The sequence below is a fragment of the Geotrypetes seraphini genome, chromosome 12, assembly GCF_902459505.1.
Source record: "Geotrypetes seraphini chromosome 12, aGeoSer1.1, whole genome shotgun sequence".
Classification (NCBI taxonomy): domain Eukaryota; kingdom Metazoa; phylum Chordata; class Amphibia; order Gymnophiona; family Dermophiidae; genus Geotrypetes; species Geotrypetes seraphini.
In genome coordinates, this window is record NC_047095.1 from 21,793,729 (window position 1) to 21,806,691 (window position 12,963).

At 42.3% G+C, this 12,963-nt stretch overlaps 1 protein-coding gene across 1 annotated transcript in view; it reads left to right on the forward strand.

The window, feature by feature from the left end:
- The window catches only part of ABCA4 (ATP binding cassette subfamily A member 4), a 221,770-nt gene extending 209,536 nt beyond the window's left edge, over positions 1-12,234 (forward strand). Inside the window, exons 47-50 of the mRNA XM_033916873.1 lie at positions 31-134; positions 237-329; positions 4,241-4,490; positions 9,975-12,234. Of these exons, the coding sequence (XP_033772764.1) occupies positions 31-134; positions 237-329; positions 4,241-4,490; positions 9,975-10,097 (570 nt within the window). The 3' untranslated portion in view covers positions 10,098-12,234. The remainder of the gene's footprint in view (positions 1-30; positions 135-236; positions 330-4,240; positions 4,491-9,974) is intronic.
- Positions 12,235-12,963: the final 729 nt, after the last annotated feature.

The following is a 12,963-nucleotide window of genomic DNA, read 5'->3' on the forward strand; positions in this document are numbered from 1 at the left end:
TTATATTGTACAGTTGTCATATGGTTTCAGGATGAACCAACTTCAGGAATGGACCCTCAGTCGCGCCGTTTCTTATGGAACGCCATTGTCAGTGTTATCAAAGAGGGCAGAGCCGTGGTTTTGACCTCACAAAGGTACAGTAGGAAGGAAGAACTTTTTCCTGTTCTTTTCTGAGGGAGCAAGAGGGCACCAATCTCCGATGTGATCCAGTCTGAGACTGTGTTTCTTCTTCTCAGTATGGAAGAATGTGAAGCACTCTGCACACGTCTAGCTATCATGGTGAAGGGATCCTTCAAATGCCTGGGCACCATTCAGCACCTCAAATGCAAGTATGTATCTGCCTTTCTTCTTTTCATTTCAAGACAATCCCTGGCTCTAAAATATAATTTATTTATTTATTCATTCAATTTTCTACATCGTTCTCCTAGAGGAACTCAGAACAGTTTACACGAATTAATTCAGATATTCAAGCATATTTTGCTGTCTGTCCCAGTGGGGTATTGGGGGGCCAAGTGACCCCAAGGTCAAATGTTAATTTTAGCCAAGGAGCAGCGCACTCATCCAGGAAAAATAGGCTGTGCTAAGAGTTGCCCTCTCCCTCTGGAGGTAACGGTACCTAGTCACTTTTACCCATCACAAAACAGAAGACAAATCCACAGCAGATCAGAAGACAAACAAAGCAACAGCAGAGAAGACGAAATACATGCAGTCTATGGTGTTCAAACAGATGGATTTATTAATGCATAAAGGTCGACTCAACACGATTTCTGTCTTGGCTGCGAGGCCCGCCTCAGGAGTCTGAAATGTTGAGAACTATTGTTGTGCTGGCAACGTTTTAAGCTCCTGAGGCAGGCCTCACGACTTAAATTTGAATCGTAATAAGTCCACCATTATGCATTAATAAATCCACCAGTTTGAATGCCATGGACTATATGCTTTTTGCTTTGTTTTTCACTTTTACCCAAGCCAAGGACAGGCTGGTGAGCCACATGCAGGCAGTTCATTTTGAAATCCTCATATGGGCTTCACGGCACCAACTTTGAGCCTTGCTTCACCAACGAATATTGGGATTATTTATCCTATTGCTTCTACTATCAGAATTCTGGGTGAGCAGCTTGATAGGAACTTATCTGACACCTCAAGTGGATTTAGTGGTTTGGAAAGGTTTTTCTATGTTATGGAGACTTTAGGTTCAATAAGATCTTATTTTGATTCCTTTCCAGTTACTTGTACAATCATTAGTATTGAGTGTATTATATTATTGCAATACAGTTATTCAAGTTTATTCAAGTTTTATTAGGATTTTATATACCGCCTATCAAGGTTATCTAAGCGGTTTTACAATCAGGTACTCAAGCATTTTCCCTATCTGTCCCGGTGGGCTCACAATCTATCTAACGTACCTGGGGCTACAGAGGACTGAGTGACTTGCCCAGGGTCACAAGGAGCAGCGCGGGGTTTGAACCCACAACCCCAGGGTGCTGAGGCTGTAGCTTCAGCCACTGCACCACACACAGTGTTCCCCCGCGAATTCGCGGTCCCGGTCATTCGTGATATTTTCCAACTGCGAATGACCGGGCAGGAGAGGACGGCAGGAGAGGGCAGCCGGAGCGCCAGCAAGTGAAGGAAATCACTCATGGTATGCTCCGACCACCTCTTCCTGTACTAAAGTCAGGCCTCACAAATCTGGAGCTGCTTTGACATGCAGCTGCTGATTGGCGAGGCCTGACTTTAGTACTGGAAGAGGCGATCGGAGCATACCATGAGTGATTTCCTTCACTCGCCGGTACTCCAGCTGCCCTTTCCTGCCTCTCCGGCTGCCCTCTCCTATCTCCCCAGCTAAAAACCATATTCATGGTTTTTCAACATTAGTGGGGATTCCTGGAATGGAACGCCCGCAAATATTGGGGGAGTACTGTATAGTTTATTTGGCAGGGTATCAGGAACATTTTCGTAAATTATGAATTATTCAAAAAACAGCTTTGCGATTAATTTTTCATTTGAAAAAAATCAGATCATATGAAGAATTACACTTTCTCCCTGTGGAGGCCAGAGGTCTTGTTTAAATTTGGATGTGTTTTGGTTTTGTTTTTTTAATAAAGTTTTATATGGTTTGGTACCAATTATTTAGTTGATCAATTTTTGCTTACCTCATCAAGTGGTCTTTTGCGTAATTGTTCATTTTTTGTTTTTCCATCCATAAAAGGATGTCCACATCAGAGATTTGTCAAGACAAATTTCTTACTCGGCTGCTCATTGGGATTCTGAGTTTTCGCCTGTCAGTTTTAAATTATGTATTGTAACACCTTTACTGAAGCTCATGCAAATCACTCTGAACTGACACCCCAGTCATTAGAAGCGGTATAGAAGCTTCCATTAAACATAAATATTATGTATCTTATATGCATTTTAGGAAGTTATTGAAAACTTATTTGTCTGCAAAATTTTTGTAGAATAATATGTGTTTAGATTACTGATTTGTGTAATTTGCTGATAATGTTCAGCTTATTCTTTTGTAAACCACATTGAAACGAAAAGTATTTTGATATATAGATAAATTATGTTATGCGCAGCCCCCCTCGCAGTTACATGCTAAGTGACTTTGGTGTATATAGAATCATGCCTGGCACTTACATGTGTAAATGCCAGTTATTGGCATCTCTGATGTGCATAAATACAGGTCTCCCTCCATATTTATGGGTTCAGTATTCACAACTTTGGTTATTCGTGAAATGTAAATATCATCCTGAAAATCAAACACAATTGCTGCGTGGTGCAAGAAGAACACAGTCATTCCGGCTCCTGAAATATCATAACCATGTTTAAAAAAAGGAACAGTAATCACAAGATCAAAACGAGAAGGTTGCTGTTTTCTTTTTTCCCTTGCAGCATGGTCTAATACAACATCCACAGAAAGGGAGCCAGACGCGTGCACTCACATATACTCAAGGCCTGGGCGAACTCGTGAGAGAAAGGAACCTGAGTTTGCACGCTCCCTTCCATATTTTGCCTTCCCCCCCCTGCCCCCCCCCCCCCAAGACACACTGTGCCTCATGCGCTTCTGGCAGCTAATGAAGAGTGCAGGACCAGCGGGGGAGAGAGCAAAGTGACCGAAACCTCTCACAACCTACCATGGCCTGCAGCAACTTATCCGCCCCCCCCCCTTACTCAGACTCCCCTCCCCTCTATAAAACTGATGGTTTTGCAAAGAGGTTATCTTGAAAACAAAAATAATTGTAATAATTTTAAAAAGTTCAATGGCCCAAAAAGCAGACTGGGAAGAGAACTGAAAAAAAAGTAATTTGAATAAAACAGGGCACAGTGTATCTACCTGGCTAGCCGCGCCTCTCTTGCACTGGTTCCAGCTGACATTACTGTAGGGGGCTATCTTTCAAATCCTGTGCCCAGTCAGACAACAGGATTGCTGTCAACTTCACTGTGGGGACTGGCTCCAATATTCATGAATGTAAGGAATTCATGAGGGGGCTGCGTACCTAACCCCCACGAATATAGAAGGAGATCTGTATAGCATTCTATAACCTGCACATTCACTTTGCACCTGATAGTAGGCACCAATTAGAAGAGGGAGGGATGAGAATGCTGGACTGACAACGATCCTGGAAGAGGCATAAAGGCCCCGGTTTTATAAAGTCTGCCTAACTTAATTGAGTAATAGGCTTAATTGGTGCTAGTATTAGCACTCAACACCTTACAATTGGTCTAATTGGACTTGCACAAAAGTTAGGTGCCTAACTTAAAAAACAAACAAACAAAAAACCCTCAATTCTATATAAAGTAGGCACCTAACCCAAAGCGCCTACACTAAAAGTGGGCGTGGTTAGGGGGCAGATCATGGGCATGTTTTTGAGTTAGGCACCTCTTTGTGAATTAGGTACTGTTAGGCTCCAATATCAGGGCCTTAACTTTAGGCGAAGAAAACCTGGCACAAATATGGCGCACCTAAATGGTGCGATGCTGAGTGTCACCTAAGCATGATTCTATAATGGGCACCTAAGTTTTATAGAATTGGTGCGTACAGCAGCACCTAACATTAGACGGACTGTATAGAATCAGGGCCAAAATGCCTGTGACAGAGGCAATGAGAGGGAGGAGCATAGTAGCAGGATGAACAGGAACCTCGGGGGTGGTGCCACTACCGTAAGAATCAGAGTCATAAAATGTTTTCATCTGTCTGCTGAATGAAACTGTTCTCACCATATAATTTGCCTGTGTTGTCTAGATTTGGAGAAGGTTACGTAGTTACAATGAAGATAGGAGCATCTAAGGCAGGCTGTCCTCCAGACCTCACACCGGTGGAGAAGTTCATGCAGGCAAACTTTGCTGGCAGCCTACAGCGAGAGAAGCACTACAACATGTTGCAGTATCAGATTTCTTCTTCATCCCTAGCCAGGATCTTTCGGCTGCTCCTCTCTAACCGAGAAGATCTGAACATTGAGGACTACTCCGTCTCGCAGACTACTTTAGACCAAGTGAGTACATCAACAAATATAAGAGCTTGAAGAATTACATTACATTACATTACATTACATTAGGGATTTCTATTCCGCCATTACCTTGCGGTTCAAGGCGGATTACAAAAGATTACTTTAAAAAAAGCAGAGTTACAATGATTAGCTAGAGAGGTAAGTTGTAGATCTTATAAACATTTAACAGGTTGTTGAGGGTGAGGTGGTTTGTAAAAGAATTAATAGGTGGTCATAGTGGAGGTTCTTTTGTTATTATTAGTGCGGTAATGGGTAGATCAAATGTCAGTTTTAGAGTTACTGAGAGGTCGTGATGTTATTGCTGCTTCAGGAATTTCTTGAAAAGTATGGTTTTTATTTCTTTTCTGAACGTCCTATAGTCTGAGGTGGTCATCATAAGGTTGGAGATCTGGTTGTCTAGCCTTGCGGCTCGAGTGTCTAGGAGGCCGTCGTGTAGTTTTGTTCTTTTTACTTCCTTGATTGGGGGGGTATGAATGGGGAGTGCGTTTTTCTGTGTCTGGTAGTGGGTGCTTGGATGAGGCGATTGTTCAAGTATGATGGGCTGTCTCCGTGTAGGGTTTTAAATAATATGCAGTAGAATTTGAATTGGATTCTTTCTTGGATTGGAAGCCAATGTGAGTTGATGAAGGCTTCAGTGATGTGGTCATGTTTTCTCAATGAATAGATGAGTCTCAAAGCTGTATTTTGGATTGTTTGGAGTTGTCTAATCGTCGTTACAGGGCAAGGAAGGAAGAGGATGTTGCAGTAGTCCAATATACCTAGTATTAGGGATTGTACTATAAGTTGGAATTGTGTTCTTTCAAAGAATTTTCGGACTTGTCTCAGATTTCTCATGATTGCGAATGATTTCTGAATTGTTTTATTTATTTGCGGTTGCATAGTGCAGCATCTGTCTATGGTCATGCCAAGTAGTTTTATGGTGGTTTGGATGGGATATTTGATTGTGTTTATATCTAGGTTGGTTGTGGTTTGGACCTTGTCATTTTCGAGAAGGATGAATTTGGTTTTGTCTTGGTTGAGTTTAAGTTTGTGATTTTTCATCCAGGTTGTGACTGTTTCAAGTGTTTGGTGAAGTTTGTCTGTCATGGTAGGTTTAGAATGATCGTATGGGATGAGGATGGTGATGTCATCGGCATAACTATAGGTGGTTATGCCTAGATTGTCCAGATGCGTTCCTAGAGAAGCAGTGTAGAGATTGAAGAGGGTAGGGGATAGTGGAGATCCTTGTGGTACGCCGCAGGGGTTTGACCAGGATTCTGACTTTTCTTTGTTTGATTTTACACTGTAGGTTCTGAGTTTTAGGAATCCTTCAAACCAAGAGTATACTTTATCTGAGATGCCTATTGCGTCTAAGATCTGTAGAAGGATGTTGTGATCCACTAAGTCGAATGCCGCAGTTAGGTCCAGTTGTATGAGAAGCATTTTTTTCCCTGTACTAAGGTGTTGTCTGACGGTATCCATAAGGGAGCCTAGTAGTGTCTCTGTACTGAAGTTTGTTCTGAATCCTGATTGCATGGGGTGGAGTAGGTTGTGGTCATCTATGTAATTGGTGAGGAGTTTGGCTACTAGGCCTTCTATAATTTTGACATATAGCGGAATTGAGGCTATAGGTCTAAAGTTAGATGGGTGGTTTTGTGGTGCTTTTGGGTCTTTTTGGATTGGGGTGATGATGATTTCGCTGAGGTCAGCAGGGAATGTGCCTTCTGTGAGCGAGGGAAGTGGAGAAGGAGGGAAGAGATGGGGCACATGGATGGAGGGAAGTGGAGAAGGAGGGAAGAGAATGGTGCACATGGATGAAGAGAAGAAGAAGAGATGGAAAGATAGATTTGAGATGGAGGCAGAAAAATGGAAGAAAACAGAATATGAAAATCAGTGCCAAAGAAGGATGTAGTGCAAAAAATGAAGGAGAGGAAAGAAACAGTAAATGCATAAGGAAGCCTTGGAAACAGAGTTAAGAGCACAGATGGAACAAAATGACCAGAAAAGTAAAATCACAAGATAACAAAGGTAGAAAAATGGGTTTATTTTCAATTTAGTGATTGAAATATGTCAACTTTTTAAATTTACATCTGTTGTTTTTATATTTTGGACTGTTCAGGAAGAAATTTATTTCTTTCTATTTCTCTGTGTGCAGAGTCTGGCATATTAGGGTTTCGTTTGTGTACAATAGTACTTTTAGTTTGTGGGTTTGTATTTGACAAGGGTTTGTTTGTTTTTTGTTTTCTGCATATGTGACTGAGGCCAGGTGGTCTGGTGGGGATGACAAATGACACTCACATACCCAAATTTCTAACCTCGGTTTATATTTGAGTCAACCTTTTTTCCTCCTTTTTTTTTTGGGGGGGGGGGCGGGAAGGTTACCTCAGTTTATATTTGAATACATACAGTATCCAAATCATTTTTTTTTTTAATGTATTTATTTTTATTTCAAAGTGATTTACAAGAATCCACTTGTAACAGCAAATCAGAGCATCATTCATCAAGGCATATATAAGATTTATAAAAAGAAAAAAACATTTAAGTATTAAGTTCAACCAAAGGGACTGACAGGTGGATTTATGAATCAGAATAGGTGTTAAGTTATTAATAAATTATAATGTCTGCCAAGTTTCTAATAAAATTCTATTGTCCTTATACATCCTAGGTAACTTGATACTTAGGCTCCTTTTACAAAGGTGCGTTAGGGCCTTAACGCATGGAATAGCATGCGCTAAAATGCCACGCACGCTAGCCGCTACTGCTAGATGGATCAGAAACTGGTTGGAGGGTAGAAAACAAAGGGTAGGAGTGAAGGGCCACTACTCCGACTGGAGGAGGGTCACAAGTGGTGTCCCGCAGGGCTCGGTACTCGGGCCGCTGCTATTTAATATCTTCATAAATGATTTAGAAACAGGGACGAAGTGCGAGATAATAAAATTTGCGGATGACACCAAACTATTTAATGGAGCTCGGACTACAGAGGAATGCGAAAAATTACAAAGGGACTTGAACAAACTAGAAGAATGGGCGACAAGATGGCAGATGAAGTTCAACGTTGAGAAATGTAAGGTATTGCATGTGGGGAGCAGAAACTCGAGGTACAACTATACAATGGGAGGGATATTATTGAATAAGAGTACCCAGGAAAGGGACTTGGGGGTATTGGTGGACATGACAATGAAGCCGACGGCACAGTGTGCAGCGGCCGCTAAGAGAGCGAATAGAATGCTTGGTATAATCAAAAAGGGTATTACAGCTAGAACGAAAGAGATTATCCTGCCGTTGTATCAGGCAATGGTGCGCCCGCATTTGGAGTACTATGTCCAATATTGGTCGCCGTACCTTAAGAAGGATATGGCGTTAGTCGAGAGGGTTCAGAGGAGAGCGACATGTCTGATAAAAGGTATGGAAAACCTGTCATATGCTGAGAGATTGGAGAAGCTGGGTCTCTTTTCCCTGGAGAAGAGGAGACTTAGAGGGGATATGATAGAGACTTATAAGATCATGAAGGGCATAGAGAGAGTAGAGAGGGACAGATTCTTCAAACTTTCGAATAATAAAAGAACAAAAGGGCACTCGGAAAAGTTGATAGGAGACAGATTCAAAACAAATACTAGGAAGTTCTTTTTTACCCAACGTGTGGTGGACACCTGGAATGCGCTTCCAGAGGACATAATTGGGCAGAGTACGGTACTGGGGTTCAAGAAAGGATTAGACAAATTCCTACTGGAAAAGGGGATAGAGGGGTATAGATAGAAGATTACTGCACAGGTCCTGGACCTGTTGGGCCACCGCATGAGCGGACTGCTGGGCACGATGGACCTTAGGTCTGACCCAGCAGAGGCATTTCTTATGTTCTTATGTTCTTAGTTTTTCGGGTAGCGCATGCTATAGCGCGCGCTAATCCAGTGCATGCGTTAAAAACGCTAGCGCACCTTTGTAAAAGGAGCCCTTAAAATGTGACACAATCTCAGTGGAGACAGGAGTGGCCATTCCAACCATAACCAGTCTGAAAGATTTTCCATGAGCTCGGGGAGGATCCAATACATACCCTGACGCATTATATAGGCTTGATGGTACCTATATAAATTGGGAAAATTTATTCCCCCCCCTCCCACCGCAATTGGTTTTTGTAAAGATACTAGAGCAATTCTTGCAGTTTTGCCCAGCCAAATAAATTTAGTATGAATACTATTTAATTTCTTGTAAAAGGGCCCCTGAAAAAACACTGGCAACATACCCATTTGGTAGCAAACCACAGTCAAAATCATCATCTTAACTGTTTGAACTCTCCCCCACCAAGACAGATGTAAAGGCCATTGCTCACACATTTCTGTAACCTTCAGCAATAAAGATTTTTCATTTACTTTCATCGTCTCTTCCAACTTTTTTGTATCCAAATACCTAGATATTTTATACCCTCTTCCTTCCAAAAAAAAAGGAATGTATCAAATAATCCTTCTGAACAATGTACATTTCCGGAACTTGGTGGCAGCAGAAATGGCCGTGTACTTGTGAAGCTCCCATCCCCTGCATTCATGAGGGTTACTTATAAAGATAAATGATATCAGTTTGAAGACCCTGAGAAGTTGAAGGAGTTTTTGTCTCAACAAGAAACACCGATGAACTGAGTGGATAATCCTGTCAGCTGAAATTGACCTGTAGTTCAGGCCTGCCAAAGACAGCAGTATCCAGTGCATACAAAGCACCGATAAAGTCAAGAACATAAGAATAGACCAAAAGTCCATCTAGGACAGCATCCTGCTTCTAACAGTGGCCACAAGTACCTGCCAGAGTCCCAAAAAGTAGCAAAAGTCCATGCTACTTAATCTCAGGGATAAGGAGTGGCTTTCCCCCAGGTCTATCTTAATAATGGTTTATGGTCTTTACCTCCAAGAATTTGTTCAAACCCCTTTTTTAAGCCCAGCTGCATTCACTGCTTTCACCATGTGCTCTGTCAATGAGTTCCCGAGCTTTACTATATGTTGAGTGAAAAAAATATTTTCTCTTACTTGTTTTAAAAGTTTTACTTTGTAACTTCATGGAGTGGCCCTTAGTCTTTCTACTTTTTGAAAGAGTAAACAATTTGCATTTACCCGCTCTGCGCCACTCATATAGATTTCTATCATATCCCCCCCCCTTCAGTCGTCTTCTCCAAGCTGACAAAATCTAATTTTTGAACCTTTCTTCATATGAGAGGAGTTCCATCCCCTTAATCATTTTGGTTGCCCTTATTTGTACATTTTCTAATTCCATGATGTCTTTTTATTAAAATGCAGTGACTTGAATTATATACAGTACTCAAAATCAGGTCTAACTATGGAGTCATACGGAGGCATTATGATATTCTTTGCTTTATTCTCTATATCTTTCATATTAATTCCTAACATTCTGACTGTTTGGGGGTGGGGGTGGCCCCCACTGCCCACTAAGTTCTGGCACTAAGTTCTGGGATACATGACACGTATTCTTTGAATGCTTTTTCTACAGGTGTTTGTGAACTTTGCTAAACATCAGACAGAAGATGAAACCATCCTCCTACACCCTCGGGCAGCTGGATCTAAATGGGGGGTGAAGGTAGCCCCTGCACAAGCTTCAAAGGCTGCTGACTAAAACACCAGAGGAATTGCTGGCAGAGAAGAACCACATAGGAGTACCTATCACAACAACTATCCTGACTTCACTATGGAATCCAACACCAGCTGTGATAACATAACTGGAAAAGATGTGTCTCCAGGCTGTACAGTGTGGCTACTGCCAGTGTGTCCTTATGAATTCTCACTAGTATCCCACTGTATTTTCCACAAACTTGAGTAGAGACAGGTCAGAGTTCACCAAAGTTTTATTGTTGTTGTTATTATTATTGTTGTTGTCAGAATGCACAGTTAGTTCATTAATATTGCACACCGGGATTTCTCCCACTTGTATCCTGAATTCTCTCAGTTCAAGCAAAAACATGCTTCATTTAAATTAAAAAAGGAAAAACACTTCAGTGATTAGTCCAAACCACAATTCTCATAATGCCCTTCATTCACCTGCCTTGGTTTAGACACTTGTGCAGTTTCAATGATTAGCTCGAACTACAATCCCCACAATGCCCTTCATTCACCTGCCTTGGTTTAGAAGACACTTGTGCAGTTCATTAGCAAATTCAATAATTCAAAAGGAAAACTTCTTCCCAAACAGGGTGAGGCTTTCATTAGTCTCTCTGCCACAGCTAGCATAGCTTAGTAGGAAAAGAAAAACCACACGCAAAAAATACTAGAAAACACAATTTAAGCTTCATTCTTGCCTTTAAGCTGCAGCATGTATTGTCAGACCCACTCCATGAGTTCTGGCCCCATTTCAGCATTCCACTCACTGAGCTCATGCTGCGCTGGCTCCCCTTGGAAGTTCAGATCAGCTACCCGCAGAGTTTCCTCTGCTACATTGCTACATCAGGAAGGATGTTGGAGACAGGTGTGCTGGGTAACTCCTCACTTCCTGAATCCTCTGAGCTGATTTTAAGTTCCTTGCTACTAAGGGTGTGTCCTGATTTACCCAACCTCCTTTGGCCACCAGATGTCAGGTGTTCCAGCAATTCCCTCTTGTGTTTCTCAGTGCTTGTAAAGGGCAACTTTCCCTTCCCTCACCTCAATTCTGCCAAGTCAGGGAAAGTTTTACTCGGGAGCTTTGGTTCTGCTTCACTTCCTAGTTGCGGTACTCGGAAGTAATATCAGAGGGCAGCAACGAGGCCGGTGCGAGCAGCAGGCTGGAGCTACTGCTCGCACCAACAAAGAGCCACTCGAGATTTCAGGTATGCCGCGAGATGCCGGGGAGGAGGAGAGGTGCCGGCTGACTGCCTACAGGATGTGCCTCTCGCAGCAAGAGGCACATCCTATAGGCAGTCAGCAGGCACCAGTGCTGCTTCTTCTCTGCGCATTTTCCCTTCCAGCACCCCCCACTGGCAGCTGAGGGCCTTCGCTAATGCGCGTGATGTCTGACGTGATGGCATCACATTTTCAGATGCTTCGAGCCGCGGCCACCACATTTAGTGTGTCCCGGCTTGACAAAGTTTGTGAGACACTGAGATATACTATGAGGTTCTCTGAGAACAGCAAACTCAAAAGGCAATTCCATCACCTTCTGTTTAAGGATGTTGGTACTGTCTGTAGTGTATTTTGTCTAATTGCATCACAAATCTTATGTACTGTACACAGTGATGAACTTCAGGTAGTATTTTTCTTTCAATGGGCATAACTGTATTTGCTCCAAGAAAGTACTTTGTCCGTCTACAAAATATTATAGAATGTCAGACAACCACCGATGTGTGATTATAGTCTTTTGCTGTAAGGACATTTCATTTGTAACATGAGCCTCAGCCTGTTATACAATTTATTTTTACATTTAAAGCAGCTGTAAAAGATGCTTGCATAGGACTCATAGATAAATAAATCTACATAGGATTCTAAGGAATTGCATTGTTTTCAGTCCTTGATACACCATTTTAAAATAATTCTTTAACAGTATGACTATCTTAAGATTGCAACTGTGCTGGCCCTGTTACACGGGGACAGCCTTTGCTGCAAAAACGTTTATCATTGTTTCATGTTTGGATATTTGAGTTACGTGTAGGGCTACCAGGTGGCTGGATTTCTCCGGACATGTCCTCCTTTTCGAGGACATGTCTGGGGATCCAGACAGCTTTTCAAAATCGTGCCGGCAATGCTCTCATAATCTATGGTACTTTTGTTTTCTCATTAAACTGTTGTGTTATCTTAACACCCATTACTTTGATTTAATTTCACATTCTGCTTTATCCATCACCTTTTAGTATTTTAAGACAATCCAAGAACATAAGACTTTTGAAATCAAAATGATAAAATATTTTGATATGTTAACAAATTATACGAGGATGCACAACATATAATATGTTCATATAATGATTCAAAATGTTGTGTGATCATGGCACTGAGGTACCCCCCTCTTCGAACCCAGCATGCACCCAAAAAGAGAGAAAAAGCCTCAGACTAATGTAGCAGTATAGAACCAAAAGGTACAAATCAAAACTGCGTTTGATACTTTCACTGGCAAAAATCTCCCTCACAGAACAGCTCAGGTGTAGAAAAGGACAAAGTCACCCGGAGGCACGTTCAAGGACTTAGCTGACAAAAGGCGACTTGAGCTCCAACACTGTCACGTCTTCTCCAATCTTCCCAACAAGCGACCTTGTTTCACCAATGTTTGGCTCATCAGGTGAACAAACAATACAGCCTTGAAAAGTGCAGCTACACTGAGTCCAGCCTGGGGCATCATGTGCTCAGGCGCCTCAGGCATCACATGATGCACAGGGGCTGGGCCTAAGACCACATTGCAGCACAGGAGGCCTCTGGAACAGGAGTGTACCAGGGTGGGCCAGGTGGATGGCAGTGGGGGGGGAGGGGAGTTCTGATGGCAGGAGGGAATTGGCATCCCCCCCAGCCACAGTTTGGGGGGAGGG